The 18143-nt window shown below is 40.2% G+C and overlaps 1 protein-coding gene across 1 annotated transcript in view; it reads left to right on the plus strand.

The window, feature by feature from the left end:
- LOC122809305 (tyrosine-protein phosphatase non-receptor type 18-like) overlaps nt 1-18143 on the plus strand; it is a 1521908-nt gene that overhangs the window by 1209793 nt on the left and 293972 nt on the right. The window contains exon 12 of the mRNA XM_044080695.1: nt 671-747. Within this exon, the coding sequence (XP_043936630.1) occupies nt 671-747 (77 nt within the window). The remainder of the gene's footprint in view (nt 1-670; nt 748-18143) is intronic.

Below are 18143 nucleotides of genomic sequence, written 5' to 3' on the forward strand. Positions count from 1 at the left end.
AACTGCAATATGAAACAGTAAGCAAACCACTTTCCTTAAAAGTATTTTTAGTCTTGCCAGGCTCAGAACAGTCTTTGATCCCTAAAAGGGATGGCATTTAGTGGTTACAACACCACACTTGAGATCAAAGTGCATATTCACTCCCACAGATCTCAGACCTCAGTACAGACAGCTATTTAGTTGTGGCATGGCTTCTGGGTTTACTTTCTACTCAGCTGTCACAAATGAATGAGCAAAGTCCCTATACAGCTCTGCCAAAATTAGTTATAAAACACTCCTTAGGGACTAAGCACTGCTATCTGTATACATTTTATTCAGTTAACAGATTTATGGCTGTTGCTAGCTTGTGCTAATACCACTCATCTGAAATAAATTCATCAGACATGCCACTAAAAAAAGGGAAACGCGTCAGAGAGACAGTAGCAGAGCAAACACAACTTAATGGGTTAACAAAACGCAATGTTGCAAGGCATTGTACAGGAACCAGATATAGTTTCAAGTTCCTGAAATGTAGTTAAAATCAAGACCTTCACTACAAGACATCAAATTTCTCTTATGCTGCTTAGCTTCCTCCAACAAAGCAGGCTTATTGCATTATGTTACTAAGATGATGCACATGGAATAGGAATACAGATTTAGTAACAGCACATCCATTCTCTCATTTACGTAGAATTCTGTTTCATCGTATGAGGATGTGAAGAGTAACACAGAAGAACTACGACCCAAGGTTCCACAGGCAGCTCCCAGGTAAGCAGTCACCAGCATCTGTTTTTTTCTTCTCATGTTTAATTGGTACAGTTGCCTGTATACAGGTTGTAGCATTCATGCACAGATAAGAGATCACAAGGAGTAGATGTATAAATAGGGACCAGTTTCTAGGTGTGGATGGCACCTAAGTTTGGGGAAATATTTATGTTTTTCCAACAGCAGCACAAGTCAGCTTTTAGTCTGCCTTTGAATTTTAGAAAAGTAATGCAGCTGATTTCTGTTGCTTTGCCATATATTTATTGTTGATCTTTTGCCTGTTGTTGGCTTCCCAGTCCCATCTTTTGCCTTAACATCAAGAATAATTAAGCTCACCTGTTTAAAAGGTTTCTAGTATTGCTAACTCCAACAGCTTGACAGGAATTGGTGTAGGTAAGCATACATAACGTAAGCATGCTGTGCAAACTAATTCTAACTGGCGCAAGATTTGGACCAGTATATGGATACCAAACGTCAAACTTTCAAGCATATAAACCTGAAAGAGTACAAGTGAATGAACAAAAGAGATGGCAGTGTTCAGAATGATATATAATTGTTACATTGATAGCTATCCATTTGAATGACTTGAATACAATAATTCCAACATATGCTTTGAAATTTTAATTTTGTATTTATTGTATATATGATAGAAAAAAAGACGGTTCATGCCAGGGGTATTGTAGTAGTTAGGGAGTTTGGTGTTAAATCAGGAATGTTGGGCTACCTATTCCGGGATGGGTCAACAGTGTGCAACCTCACTGATGTACAACTATAAAATTCCTGGCTTCATGCCAGGCTAAAGGACTTCCCTTCTTAGGATCATTGTGTTCTTCCCCAAGCAACTTAACTTCTCATTACTGTGAAGTAATTGTCCAGATAAAGATATTTATACTGATGTGGCAACTTGTTGAAGAATTGTTACACTTTAATTAGCGAATGAGTGATATGATGTTAAAGGAGGCTATGGTGATGTCACTGCATGCTGTGACCTGTAACTGGCCAGAGAAAGATTTTCTACCAGAAGTGAGAGATTCAATAATTTAAGCCCCAAAACTTAAAAAAAAAAAAACATGATTCAGGCAGAGAAACAGTGAATTCTGGAATGTGCTCTTAAACTTTTTGAGTGTTTTTGCAGGGGACCCCCCCCCCCGCCCCAACACAGTAGCTAGGCTCCCTGCGGTCCTGTTACTTGAACTAAGTCTGAGGTTGTTGTACCTCAGAGTAGGAGGAACTCACCAATATACCACAGTGTCAGATTCATGTGTATTCTCCTATTTGTACTTGTAGTGCAGTAGTTCTGATGCACTAGAGCTTGACAAAACCCAGTCAATGTTCTATAGCTTCACTTCAGTAAATTCTTTGACTTTGTCCCTTACAAGAAACTGATAAGCAAACTGAAGGGAGGAGCTATGGGTGGTTGCGGCAGAAAGGAAAGAGTAGTAGCTAAGGTGACCCTTTCAATGATAGAGAAGTGGTAATGTTGATCTCATGGAGGTCCATTCAGGACTAAATACTCTCTGTCATCTGTATGCCAGATTATGAGGGGGAACTGAGAATAGGGTCAGCCTATGTATATGCATATAACATTAGGAGACCCACTCCAAGGAAAAAGATGTATATAATGTGATTTTATGGAGGTTCTTTCATGACTAGTGCTGTCTGCCATTTTTATGTCAGATCATGGGGGCACTGAGAATTGAGGCAGTCTATATTTATATGATGCCAAGACAAAAGACACTGTGTAGGATGGGGAGCAAGTTCGAGGTAACTGGCCGAATGAGAAGTATTGTTTAATGCTTCATGCCATAATCTGTAAAGCTCTTCCCCTAGTTTGTAATAATCATAAAGTGCGAAACAGAGAGGGTGTGATAACAAAACAGCAGATACGAAAAGATTTTGGTAGTGACAGGAGAATTGAACCAGCATGTACAAACTGAGAAAGCTGTAACTAATGCCAGTAAGCTGCTAAACTGGAGATGTAAAGGAACAGAATCCAGGAATGAAGAGGTTGTGTTGTCCCACTGTAGATCCCTGGTCAGGCCTCAGCTGGAGTACCCAACAATGAAGAGGTTGTGTTGTCCCTCCGTAGATCACTGGTCAGGCCCCAGCTGGAGTACCCAAGAATGAAGAGGTTATGTTGTCCCTCTGTAGATCACTGGTCAGGCCCCAGCTGGAGTACCCAACAATGAAGAGGTTGTGTTGTCCCTCCGTAGATCACTGGTCAGGCCCCAGCTGGAGTACCCAAGAATGAAGAGGTTGTGTTGTCCCTCTGTAGATCACTGGTCAGGCCCCAGCTGGAGTACCCAAGAATGTAGAGGTTATGTTACCCCTCTGTAGATCCTTGGTCAAGCCCTAACTGGAGTACCCAAGAATGTAGAGGTTATGTTACCCCTCTGTAGATCCCTGGTCAGGCCCCAGCTGGAGTACCCAAGAATGAAGAGGTTGTGTTGTCCCTCTGTAGATCCTTGGTCAAGCCCTAACTGGAGTACCCAAGAATGAAGAGGTTGTGTTGTCCCTCTGTAGATCCTTGGTCAAGCCCCAGCTGGAGTACCCAAGAATGAAGAGGTTGTGTTGTCCCTCTGTAGATCCCTGGTCAGGCCCCAGCTGGAGTACCCAAGAATGAAGAGGTTGTGTTGTCCCTCTGTAGATCCTTGGTCAAGCCCTAACTGGAGTACCCAAGAATGTAGAGGTTATGTTACCCCTCTGTAGATCCTTGGTCAAGCCCTAACTGGAGTACCCAAGAATGTAGAGGTTATGTTACCCCTCTGTAGATCCTTGGTCAAGCCCTAACTGGAGTACTGTATTCAGTTCTGATGTCCACAAAGAGGGAAAGACATCAAGCTGGCTGTGTTGGTACAAAGAATGACTACCAGATAATAAGTTGAGAGGAAGGTAAGGGGTGTAGGTGCATGGGCTGATGTGTGTGTGTGTGTGTGTGTGTGGAGAGGCTATGAGAAGTAAATATATACCCACCTAGGGATAGACATGAAAAGGAGGGCATGACATGAGTGCTAGAGACATTTAGGAGATATGATGGAATCTAGCTCAAGAGGAAATACAGAAGAGGGAAAAGTGTGCATGCCTGTAGGTTTAATAGTACAAATTTAAACCTTGGCATCACAACATACTTTTTCCTAGAAAGAGTAATGTGTAATTGTTGCAGATTACCTGAGCAGGTAGTTCACTATAAAATTGTAGAGTCTTTCAAACGGGCCTGGTATGGGTAGTGACGTAAGAGTGACCACAGACATCTAAAATATATTAGCTGCACCAGTTTGGAAACATAGATGGGCAGATTGTCCTTTTCTGCTATCACAACTTTAGAAGGAAAGGTGGTTGTGTGGTCACGAGGAAAAATCCATGAATGTATCCCATCTAATCCAGGTTCAGTTAGTGGACCAAAGCATTGCATGAACTGGCTAGGGAGGATGTGAGTAAGTGGTTAAATGCCTATACCAAGGGGAGGACTGGGGGGGTGTGATTGGCTATGTCATGGTACCCAAGTTCCATCTGGTAGATGGGCAGAGTAGTAATATACTCTAGTAAATAGCCAGGATTGTATTTATAATGACTGACCATGTCCAGGAGAGTTGTGGGCACTATCCCCAGTAAGAATGTACGATGCCCCATCCACTCATCCAGGTTCCTTTTGGACAGTGTCATAGAGGTGCTCAATTTCGCATAATTTGGCAGCCTATTCCAAAGATGTGAAAGTTGCTGGGAGAGAAATCTGTCCCTCCTGCATATCCTAGTCAAGTTGCAGTCCAAATTTAGGTCTCTGAAATGGGTAGCTCTAGTCCCATTTGATTTACGGATGTACAGAAAATTCATTAGGTTTGGGTCTGAGATTGCTCTATAAGCCAGGCATAAGTCTCCCCTAAGAAATTTATATGATACAGAGTATAGTGACCGGGACTTTAGTCAGTCTGTAAGGTATATACTGAAGTCCTTTGATCTTCTTTGTTAGAAACCTGTGACATCTTTCCAATTGCTGCAGGTGCTTTGTATGGTGCATGCCAAAGGGGCATTATACTCAATTATGGGCCTGATTAGTGATGAGTATAGAAGGGTCATGTTAGTGAAGACCAGATCTAGAATTCTTGTTCCTCTTGTCAGGGTTTGAACAATGTGTTCCAGGGCATTTGATTTAATAAGTCAAGGAACTTTTGTGCTAGGGAGTTAGGTTTAGAGTAGGTTTCCCAGTTGGTGGTGGGATAATTGAAATCCCCCATAACCAGAGAGCTTGGGAATATTCCGATTGACTCCAATTTGGCCAAGTAATTGTCATGAGCATCATGACCCACAGAGGGGGATCTGTAACTGGCTATGACTTGAATGGGCATCTTACCCACAGTAACCTGAACTTGGAGTAACTCCATGGAGTTGTCCAGTCTAACTAGACAGGAGGTGAGTTTATCTCTAATATAGATAGAAACACCACCTCCTTTGGTTCTCACGCATTTGTTTTGCTTCTGAAGGTGTGGAAGTCATTGTAGCCTAACAAGGCCGGGGTACTGTCTGAGGCACTGAACCAGGTTTCTGTGACTGCATAGACATCTACATCTTCCAGTGACAGAAGTGATTCCAGGTTGTGCAGTTTTTAGTTTAAGCTCCTAGCGTTTAGCAGCATAACCCTTATTTTGTTAGGACTGACAAATTTCACATCAGTGAGTTGTTTTTTGAGACCTTGCCTAAAAAGGCACCTTTGTCAGCATTTGAAAGCTTAGTGGTGCCACATGCATAACCGTCTCTGGCAAAGCAGCGAGATTTGTTAATCATGATCTCCCAGACTGACAGAAACTGAATCACCTTTGAATTACACCAAAAACTAAGCCAATCATTGAAATCAATTTTTGTTTATAGTGTGGCATCATTCTAGGTGAGGGTAGTATGCTCCTCAAGGCTAAGGACAAACCTTCCTGGGACACATACTCAGAGAGCTCAGTCATGTCTCTCTTCATATAGTCCATTGAGATACATCTCAGGTCATTCATTCCAACATGAACTATGACAGAGTCATAATGGTACTTGTGCCTGAGAGACCAGAGTGCATGCATGATCTGACAAATCCTGGAACAGGATAGGCAGCTGAATATGACTTTCTCCTTGTCTAACCTGGTGAGTGGGACATCCGTATATCTCACTATGGAGTCTCCAGTAACAAGAAAACATTTTTTTTGAGTGTTATGCCTTATGGGCTTGGTAGGGGAGACACTGGTGTTTCTATGCGTCATAGGTGCTGTGGGAACTGTGTTAATTGTAGTAGTCTTGTGTTTTGGAGGTCTCTGCTGTTTCAGTTTTTGAGAGAGCCTCTGCATTTGTTGATTTTTGTACTTAATGCTTAATATGTGTATGAGTAGTGGTACTATGTGCATGTGTAGTGGTGGGTGGTTGACAACCTCTTCAGTGTTCCTTTTTCAAGTGTGAGAGAGCAGGGATTCAAGATTTTTGGTATAGCTACATCTCTTGCACTCTGTACTAGAGTAGAGGGTTGTCAGTGTACATGTGACAATTGCTACACTGCCTTAGGAGTCGCAAGTCAACAAGGTTGGCAGGAGAAATAAGGGTAGTCCAACTGTCCATAATGCTAGGTTGAAGAACTGTTATCACAAAGGAGGGGGGCAGTTTTCAGGACTGATCAAGCATGTGGGAGTTGGCATAATGGTTAAGTTGTTTGCCTTTAAGACACAAGGTGCAGGGTTTGATTTTCATGTGGGGTAATTGGCTAGGCTTAAAATGGTCTACAAGGGCAGTTAGCCTAGTACTGATCTAGAAAGCTATGTGGTCAGTAAATGGATATTTCTGCCAGGATTTTTTTGCTGGTGGTTTAATAGGTCACAGCTCATTAGCACTATTTCTTAGACCAGAAAAGTACAAAGGATGAGGACTACACTAATGTGCTATAGCTGTATCTAAGGGAAAAAATGTTGAAGTTATCTCTCCGGCTGTGGCGCACAGTTGTGTGGCACTGAGCAGTGCTGCGCGAAGTGCAAACAAGTCAAAACCCACTCAAATGCAGATCTTAAATACCAGAAGCTAAAAACTTAAAATGATTCAAAAGGACAAATGAGGGTGCTTACTCCAAGTCCTGGACCAACCACCCTTCACCAGACAGGTTCCAATCAGCATACTTCTCTCACTAGAGTGCAGAAGGGCCCCTTCCAATCAAAGATGGCCTGGAAAATGTGCTCAGAACAAACAGCCACTACAAACAGACTCAGGTGCAGCAAGCCTGTATCTGGACTATGCTACAGCTACTACCTACACTAATTTAGGTGGGAAAGACTGGAGAATCATTTAACACAGCAGAAAAATACTAGTGAGACACTAAAAAAATGTTTCAAACAGCAGCAAAATAGCAAGGAGACTCTAAAGAATGTTTTAAACAGCAAACAAATCAGTTAAACACTGTTTGGTGTGAAATCAGAATAAGCAAAACAGATTGATTTGTAAACAGTGAAATGTACCAGCAAATACTTAAACAGTGAAAATAGCAAAAAGGGCTTTGCAAACAGTGAAAACAGCAATAAAACATGATTTAACAGGCAAAGTAAGGCAGACAGTTGCACTGCAACAGTGCAGTTTAGTACACAGTATTAAAATACAGTATTAAATAGGCAGCAGACAATAAAAAGTGTAGTAAATAGTATAATCAAGCAAAAAACAAAAAAACAGGTAACTCTGGCCTACACAATTAGGAGGTGTAGAGCTTTATATGGCCAAAAAAATCTTGAAGTATTAAACTAATAACTAGTGATAAGGATCAGAAAGGCTGTAACTATAACTGTATTGACAGAGCTATCACTAAAAACTGGGCAAATAGGACATCAGGCATCTGTGATGAATACGCAATGTGGTTAATTGCCTTTTCTGGACAACAACATATCAATTATTGTGAAAAGATGAGAAACATAATGGAAAACAATGGGAGACACTTTTCCTTCCTCTTCCACTTCTGAAATTTGCCAAACTTAGACTTAGGTGTATCATTTTTTTTTGCATGGGGTTACAGAGTCACAGCTCACTGAATGGGAGATGTAGAGGGTGCAGTGATCCACATAAAAGTGTTCCTATGATCATGCGCTTCCAGATAATGATTCTTTTCTATTTTGATGGACAGCAGTTAGTTTCTCTTCCTTTGATGAAGTCAGATAGACCCATTTTCAAAGGACTAATGTGACAAATAATAGCAGCCAATGCTTTGTAGGAAAACATGACAAACTGCAATGGCTACCCCCCCACCCAGCAGCAACTAAACTAAACAAAACTTCTACAAAGCAGACTATAGCCTCTTACAGGATGGTATACATAGCTTCACTGCACCTTCCCCTCAGATGGAACTGGCAACTATGCTGAGATCGACACTAATGCTTTATACAAACACCTGTATAACTGCATTGACTCAGCTGTGCCTGATAGGACCAAAACAAGCTCTTCAAGGAAGAGCACACCTGCCTGGTGGACAACTGCCATTAACAGGCTGTACAACAGGAGGAAGAAATTGCTGTCTAAGCGTAAGAGGGAGTGAGCCTAAATTGAAAACGCTCCCTCCCCAGCTTAAACAAGCAAGTAAGACTTCTTGTGAAGTCTTCTAAAGCAAACTACAAATCCAAATTAGATTTCTCAACTAAGGACAACCACAGAGGCTGGTTAGTGCAATGGTTAAAGTATTTGCCTCCTATGGGCAAGGTCCAAGGTATGATCCTGACCCTCCTTCCAATGCCTGTTTGGCTTTTGCATGTTCTCCCTGTTCTTCTGTGGGGTTCTTTCCATCAAAACATGCTGAGTGTTTTCATCTCAAACTCACCCATGAACCGAAGATATAGAAATTGACTGGAAAGGAAGTATAACAAATTACTCAGGGTATAGTACCCAAAACAAAAAGAGGAGGAAATACGACTAGTTAAAGAAGAATGGCCATGCCTCTAAATAGCATGTATGAGGACTACAGAACAGATAAGGCATTCTTTAGTTACATCTGTAACCTAAAAGGAAAAGCCCAGATTTGTGCTAAACTGGTAGTTAATAATAACACATATACTGAGCCTGTGGACATAGCTAACCTGTTGGCCAACATGTTCTGTAAAGGTTTCACTCCCCTGTCTCCACCACACATACCTTATGACATCCCTACCACCTGTCCTCTACCTTGCATCTCTGAAGCGCATGTCATAAATGCCCTCTCTAAGGCCAAAAATACAGCATCTATGGGACCTAATAACATCCCAGGCTGTATCCTGCATGGGCTCCAACAATAATTAGCAACACCATTGCGTACTCTTTTCAATCATAGTCTAAGCACCGGCTTCATCCCAGCTGAAATGGAAAACGGGCACCATTATTCCCTTGCACAAAGGTGATGCTTCCACTGACCTCGAGAAGTATAGTACTATTAGCTTGACTAGCCTTATCTGCAAGGCCATGGAGAGAATCATCATAGTCCTTATCAACAAAGATATAGGTAATCTCCTAACACTTGACCTTACTCAGTTTGGATTTGTCAGTGGGAGATCGTGCCTGTTAAACCTGGTGGCTTTCTTCAAAACAATTGTAACAATGTTACAACTACCTTACTTGTATACCATTCTCAATATATAAGTAAAGTAGTTGTAGCATTGTTAGTATTATGTTCTGAGGAAGTCTTTGGACGAAAGTGTTGAAATAAAAGTTTGTAAACTAATTCTTTGCCTATTTTTTGGTATACTTGTGCCGCTGGGACCAGTACTTTGTTTGTGGTTTTATAGTAGTGCTGGTTGAAGTTACATTCTTCAGCTAGTGCTTCAGCTGACTGTAAGGATTATTTTGATGAAACATTTTGGGATATGTAATGTTGTGAGACTGTGCAATAGTTGCTTCTGGCTTATTCATAACACCTATAGCATGCTATCAAAATAGTGTCATAAAACCTGAGCTTTTTTTTTTTTTTTTTTACACGCATCAGACACTACAGTAGCATTGTTTTATATAATCATCTCCGTGTTTTCTAATAGCAGTTGTTCTACTTTGACAAAATTCAAATGTTGTTTTTTTTTTTATTGATTGACAGGGATCAAGTTCTGGATAATTAGCATATTTGTACAAAGCTTGTCATGACTTATTTTGTATGCACTGTTGAGGACTTCTTTGTTACCAGTTTATAATAACTGAGACTGTATGAATAAGCCTTAGTAAACTGTCTATTTTTAAGAGTTTAAGAATTGTAGTTCTTATAATTGTTAGGAGTCAGGTTTTCTCATGTAAAGGTGGGCTAGGGAACTCGGATGTATTCTTGAGTGTGTCACACTTCTTGAGGCCTGTTACTGCTCTGTGACAGAAAGTTCAGAATATTATATAATGTAAGTCAAAGCAAGAGATAAAGTAAAAAAGCATATGCCTCGACACTGAATGTGTCTGTCATGTGGCAAACCTTATTCAAGAAGCAGCCAGAGTAAAGGCTTCATGAAGGCAAGAAGCACTTCCAAAGTGTCTATTTTATTTATTCAGCTTTATAACAAACATCTGAAGGTTAAAATTATGCTAATTTCCTTTAGAACTTTTATATATAATTTATTTTAGAAATGGGATAACGTTTTGACATTTGTATGATCTGTGTAATGTAATTAGAGTAGTACTGGTCAAATTTGTTAGTCAGGAAATATTTGTATATTTTAATAAACAGTATAAGAAGTTTGTTAGAAGAGATGGCACAACATAAGGATTGAGGAGTAAATATAATTTATTAAGGGCAAAAGGGTGCTGGCAATGAGAAGGTCAGTCTGTAGAAATGTAATTGGCTGATAAGTAAGAGGGAGGCATTTGGAGAGGGTGGTTGTGGTTACATGATTTACTTCAAGTGTGGACATAACTGTGGTCAGGATGATTACAAAATGAGAGGGGCTGCCACATAATATGTCCTATGTGGTGTCAACTACCCTAGCAGAAGGAGCATTAGATCCTGCAGTAAAATGAAGCAGTGAGGTTTCAGCAGTCTGTATAGGACTGAGATTTGCAACAGTACTATCAGAGGTTCTACCATTACTAAAATCTAAGCACATTAGGCAAGTCATTCCTGCAAACTGAAATGAAAGGAGCTAAGCAGTGACAAACAAGAAAAACAAAATGAACAGCACCAAGTGACTGATTGGGGAAGCACATGATCCCAGGAGAGGAAGACAACATTGAAACAGGGATGAAGTAAGGGGGGCAGAGGAAGAGGAGTAATAGGGATGTGTATTAAATCTATATAGCTACAGAGATTAACAAGGTATTGCAGGGATGGTGTGATTGTAATAACAGAAACAATAGTCAAGGGAGTTGAGAAATTGTTGTATCCAGGTACATTTTAGGAAGGATAGTGTAGGTTAGGTTGAAGGTAAAATATTAATATACATAAGAAAGGGGTTAGAAAGTTAACCAATAGTAGAAAAGGAAATGGAGCAATTAGTCAGAAGGACATAATACTCATTTCATCCAGATAAAGGAGAGGATACAGGAACTCACTGCAAGTTCTTCTACTATCAGTGAAAATATTTTATGACACCCTCCACAGACCCATTACGAGTGTGAGTAACAATGAGCTGACCACACATAGAGTAAAATACAGGTAGGGAAAGACAGTCTGATTATGGGGAGATGTCTCAGTCTGCTAGCTGGAGGTCCAAAGTACTTGTGTGTGTGTGTGTGTGTGTGTGTGTGTGTGTGTGTGTGTGTGTGTGTGTGTGTGTGTGTGTGTGTGTGGTCACTAGCTATTGTACCCTATATTTATGAATGAGACAGAAGTCTCAGAGCTGTCTGTTTCTCGGAACCTGACATAGAAGGATCCCTCACTTACTTCATCTTGCCTAGCTCTAGTAAGTAACCAGGGATAGTAATTCTCTAAATCAGTTAGGAAAATATAGTGAGATTAGTTAAGTACTGTATTTTATTATTTATTATGAGACTTCTGTCTCACCTAATATTAAACATTTCTGTAGAGAATGGAATTGTATACATCTGGTTATCTGACGTCTGGTTCCCATGCAACCCCCATTGCTAAAAACTGTCAGGATTTAGCACCTACATAGGATCATAGGATGTTAAAAAGCTATTGGCCCTGAGACCCTTACAAGCCCAGCCAAGAATTTAGCCCATCTTCCAACAAGTCAGCAACTGATGCCATTGTCTAGCAGGGACACAGATGGAATCCCAGGGGTGTATTTTCTGTTCCCCATCTAGTTATCCAGCTTGCACTTAAAAAGGGTTAATGAGGTGCTCTGGTTAACATGGAGAAGGAGTCTGCTCTACAAAAGGGGGAGTCTCTGTGACACAAATCTGTCCCGCCATAAGTCCTATTGATGTCACAGACCAGCTTGAGGTCATGAGTGTGGGTTACTCGAGTGGACCTTGATTTGCAGATATGCAGTCCCATCGAGGCAGGGTCTGAGATTGCTTTGTATGCCAGACAGAGTTCACCTCTGAGGAGTCTGTATGAGACTTAGTAGAGGAACAGGGCCTTTAGTCTATCTGTGTAGGGTAAATGTTTGAGGCCCTGGATTCTCCTTGTGAGGAACCTCTGTGGTCTCTCCATCTGCTGCATGTGTTTTGTGAGGTACATGCCAAAAGGGGCATTGTACTCAATAATGGGTCTTATAAGGGAAGAATACAGGGATGTTATGACCACCTTGTCCCTGGATAAGATACCCTTACTAATGAGGTGGGCCATGTAGAAAGCTTTTGTACAATGGAGGCACTATGGTGGTCAAAAGTCAGTTTGCTACCATGTCAACAATGCACACACAAGATCATTGCTCAGATCTGGTGCCACTTCTGGATGTCATAAAACAATTACAAACTTCTACTCCTCCTACAGAGACTAACAAACTATGCTTTTTACAGACATTGCGTCTCTGGATTCATTCAGAACTCTGAGATACCATATTTATGGCCTAGGCCCAATAATTTAATTTCTTACTATTTCCCAACGTTAGCTGGAGCTGAGCTTAACCTCTTCTCTTCCAGTATCCTCTGCTAACATACATATGTATTTAATTCAATTACAATACAGTCAGGACCCACTGTTGGTACATTTCTAACACAATCAACTTTACAAATACATTTTCAACACACGTATCTGTACAAATCAGTTTGATATTCAAAAACCATATAATTCTTTACTAAATTCCAGCTAGCTGTCCTGACATATGTAACACATCCACTGCCCTACTTCTCCAGGCATAGCTGGCAATACCTCACATCATCACACCATGTATCAACCTTTTCTGAACTCATCAGTACAGCATAAGTGGATTGTTTGGCTGTACATTAGAAAGACAGAAATTAAAATCAAGCCTGATGTCAAGAAACACTAAGTTGTCTGCAAGATATCCCAAGCAACATCCAAACCAAAGGCTAAAAAGGTCACACAAATTCTGATGATGGGTGGAGGGGGTGTGTGGTGAGCATGGGGAATATGGAGTGCCAGGCAGAATGTCACGGCCTCCACATTCTAGGCAGGTTCACAGCCAGTTATGTGGAGGGAGGGAGTAGCTGAAGGATCATGGACTAGGCAGGGACAAAAATCAGGCAGGAAGTGAGGAATTTACATAACTGTGACTGCCTAATTGTAATTGTTAAATGGTAAAGTGAATTGCCTATCCTGTACTGGCTAAATAAATTTGGCTCATGATCTCCCATACAATTGTAGTCATTGTGTGGTAGGGCCAGGTTGGACAAATGCAGCTCTGATGGGCAAAGCAAGCTTCCCACCATGGGACAAAACCACATGTTGCCAATTGGGCTGCAACATGGATGGGAAGGGTGGGACAAGGAAGGTGTTAAGCATGCATGGCATACATGCTCCAGTTGCAAGGCAGGACAGTGCAGGAACCCCCATCCCTGTACTCCCCAACAGCCAACAGGTTGGGGGGGGGTTGTCAGGATTACCAGCTGCTTTGGGAAGTGATATCCTTCCCCTTCATTGGTAATTGCTCATTCTCTTCCATAGAAAGGGATGGCCCAGAAGACTCAGCAGCAATACATCGCTAGATAGTAATGTGGTACCATGACAAGCAAAAAAGCCTGCATTCAGGTGCCCTGATAAGTTACAGGCATGACTGTATTGGAGTTAATGTCACCTGGTTGCCTGTTATAGTGTGTGGTCTCCCAGTTCCAAGCAGGTTTGCTTTTTGAAAGTAGCCACTTCTCCTTTGTTGACATTCTTATCCTCTCTGTACTGCCAAGCCAAATTCAATTTCCTAATAAAAATTTTGAATGGAAATAAATTAAAAAAGTTGTCATTAATTTACAGATAACTATAATTTAACATATTGGGTCATATTGGGTCATCATGAGACCCTGGTGATATAATATATTTGGTGTGTAAACGTTTACCAGTTCCTTCTTCCTCCCTCTCCCCATCCCATAACTTTTATTTGGAGAATTTGTACACACACACCCGGCTCCGTTTGTATCTCCTGATGTAAAGTGTTCAGGTAATGCTGGTTGTTATTCCCCTGTTTGGTTGTTCTCTCCAACCGCCAGAGAGGGAGAACATCTAAAAGCTCAACTACTCTTGGAATGTCTTAACTATAACCTTCCTCATTACAATACTTTGTACTTGTTGTTTGGATCCAGCCAGTACTGAGTAATACTGCTAAGCTTCATGATGGTTTCTTTCCTCAAAAACGTAGTAAGAACCTATAAGGTTATGCCTAAGTTATTCTCCTTTTATACTGCAAAAAGAACAGAAGCAAAGTGAACAGTCACCTTTGTGTTTACTGACACAAGATCTGATTCCAAAATGAGGAACTGCCCAAGATATGATCATCTGGAAGAAATAATTGCCCTGCATCAGTTAAAACTAGTCCAAAGTGAGGACCCTGCTGAAATAGCGATGTCACAATGACTTACTGTCATGCTGAGGGCCTCACACAATTGTTGTTAACATATCCAAGTGTGCTCTAAGGTGAGTGCAATGAAAAATTAATGAAGATCTTCATGGTCTTTACTAGCTGACATATTACGCTTTTTGAAACAACCAGACTGTGTACTGTAACTTAGTGAGTAGTTGATGGAGAATTGGTTGTAAAAAGTATCAATTCTCTCCTTCCAAGGAAGGATATACTGTTTAAGACGTTATGCATGTCTATAACAAGGCCTACTGCTTTTTCCTCAGTAGTTTACCTGCCCATGCCTGTTTATGCTGCTTTCTTCAGGCAGACACAAATGCAGTTGGGGTGATATACGCATCTTTTTATGCAGTCATTTTTCATATCCTTTTACATGCTTTAACCTCCCACCTCAGGGCTGGGCTATATAAAGACAAACAAATGGCAACCACAGTTGTATTTTCTATTTGTGGCTCCCCATCCAAAGTAACTGTTCAGTCTAAAACATGCAGGGCTTTTTTTCTTCTATTCTTTTGCACATAAGTTCATAGATTAGTACTAAGCTAACTGCCCTTGTGAGCCATTTTAAGCCTAGCCATTTATCCCTTGTGAGACTCAAACCCTGCACCTTTTGCTTGCAAGGCAAACACCTTAACCATTAGGCCACCCATGACTGATTATTAAAGATAACAGCTACACAAAGATTCACTGCAGACACCCAGTGGCTGTACTTTGCTTGCTTTAGTAGTCATTTGGGAATGACAGTTCAGTATAAACAGAAGCAAAATAAAGTCAGTGTACATCAGTAAAGGGTACTAACTTGTTTTAGCTGATGACCAGACCACTGATAATTTGTAATGTGTGCTGCAGATTTTCCTGCATGTTTATGACTCATCAGAGCAGGGGAAAAAAACAATGAACTTTCCATATTTATTTATGTATTTTCTAGAGTAGACCACTGAACTCTATGAACAGTTAGGCATTGGAAGCTGAGGTAATTAAACCTTGCACCATTGGACCACAGAAAATAGCTTAGTAGGTGCATAATCCTCTAAGCTAACTGCAAGATGATTTAGCATACATGTCTATAGTAGAGGATTACGTTAGTTGAAAAGGAAGAAAAGTTTGTTAAAAATAACTTTGTGTAGGTGTGTGTTCTCATACCTCTCAACTGTAAAGATTTTCGCAGAATGTCCAGATTTTTGCCATATATATTTTTGGTCTGATTTTCATAAAATTGTGGTTTTCTAGCAAATTAGGGGCAAATCATTAAAGATTGAAGTTAGAAAATAATAAACATTTGAGTTTCAGACTTCATACTATTCAAGAAATTCATGCTAATGCAAAACCTGTTACTCTATCAATTTTGGCAAGTCTGTAAGAGCAATATTTAAAACATTGTGCCTATTTTTGGGCCTTTGTCCAGATTTCTTGGTGTAAGAGGTTGAGAGGTATGGTTCACATACATGTATTGACATACATGTTTGCATGCTTATGATGTGTATGAAACCTATATACTGTAACTGATGAATACATGAACCACACTTGCAATGTATGAATCAGAAATACATCAGTGTTGGCTAGATGTTCAGAAAATTAATATGCAGTACGTTAGAACCTCCATCCACAATAAAAGCATGCAATATATTACCTTGTCAAATTATAGTTTGTATCGCTTGTATCGCTAGTGTAAATATAATTAACCATATTAATAATTGTTAATATTGTCCATCACAGACAAATCTTATTCAGTGTGGTACAGTAGATTAGTACATCAGCAACAAGTACTCTCGTGTTCTTATTCACTTATCTATGCATATAAAATGTATTTATTTATTTACATTTGTTAACCGGGTAGTGTCTGACTGGGTCAGTAGCCCATTTTCAATGGAGACCTGGGGGGACAAGCTCCACAATTAGAAAGATACAACTAGGCAGATATAGAGTATAAATTAATAATCATATGTTAACAAAAGTAGTTAAGTAAATTAGTTTGATAGTAGGCATAGAGCATATCTAGTACAGATAAATTGATAACTGAGTATTTTAAAAATATGAGAGACCTAACCGAGTTGAAGAAACATGTTAGCAAAAGTAATTAAAAAGGAATTTACATAGCTGCATAAATCATAGCATAATACAAATATATTTGAGCATTGAGGTGCTTAAAAATCTATCAGAGAGCATACCAAACATTTCAAATCATTGGAGAAATAGGTTGAGCTGTTTAAGGTGATGAAGACAGTTGTTAAGTACTAGGAAAGAGGAATTTTCTGGGAGGACTACAGAGGCATAGCCATTTGTTTTTGAGATATTCTTTTCTTTTTTAAAAAAAAAGAATAGCTGGGAATGTTTTGTATGTGTTGATGGAGAGCATTCCAGGTCTTGGCTATTTTATTTGAATAGAGGGAGTCACCATGGTATTTGTGAGACTGGGTTATTTTTAGCAGTAGCTTGTCAGAAGACCTAAGGGACCCGCTGTTGACATGTGGTAAGACCAGGGATGAAAGTGCAGGGCAGTTACTGTCATTGTGAATGATTTGTGGGTGAAGGTAAGTTGGTTTAAAGTTAACAGGTTGCTAAATTGTAGCCAGTTAAGTTGTTGAAGAGCAACTATGATGAGCTTTATGGGGATGATTGCTGGCAAACGTTGCTATTTTGTTATAGCAGGATTCTAGGTTAATAAGGTCAGCCTTGCACAAGCTGGTGAAAATGTGTGAGCAGTAGAGAAGGGTAGATAGAAGTTGAGATCTTGTTGTGGCTAGTCTGGCTTGGTGTGTTAGGTAAGGTCTGGCCCTGTAGAGAGTTCCGAGTTTGGCATGGACTTTTCTGATTGTTAGGGAAATATGTATATCAAATTTTAGTCTATCATCTATTGTAACATCTACGAGTTTTGGTGTGATTTGTAGGCTCGGTTTTGGTTCCATTGGTGGATTGAACAGAGAGAGAGATGGAGAGCAGAGCTTGAAAGTTTTGTTTGTGAAAATCATTAACTTAGTCTTATTTGGGTTTAGAATGAGTTGGTGGTTAGACAGGCATGTTTCAATTTATTGGGATGATATTTGTGTCTTATCTTGAAGTCCTTTGGGGGAAGGGGCAGAACAGATAAGAGATGTATCATCTGTATGTTGTATCATTGTAGCAAGTTGGGTTGCTGAATTTAGGTTGTTGGTAAATATGATAGAGGAAGGGGCCAAGTATGCTTCCTTAGGGTACTCCAGAGGATGCTGGCAGTAATGTAGAGAGATTGTTCTCCCATTTGGTAGCCTGTTGATGGTTAGATAGGTAGCTGTGAAACCATGTTAGGGATGATGAACTGACATTGTAAATAGCAAGTTTGTTAAGTAGTAGTTGGTGGGAAACGGTGTCAAATACTTTTGACATATCCATGAAAATTGCTGAGACTAGTTGTCCATTGTTGTTAAGATGATGAATAGTGTTGGTAAATGATATTAAGGCTGTGTTAGTACTATGTCTAGGTCGAAAACTGTGCTGGGTGCAGGATATTAGGTTGTTCGTGGTAAGGTGATTAAGGAGTTGTTACTGAATACATTT

This window comes from Protopterus annectens, chromosome 8.part0, assembly GCF_019279795.1.
Source record: "Protopterus annectens isolate FY-2018-M chromosome 8.part0, PAN1.0, whole genome shotgun sequence".
Classification (NCBI taxonomy): domain Eukaryota; kingdom Metazoa; phylum Chordata; order Ceratodontiformes; family Protopteridae; genus Protopterus; species Protopterus annectens.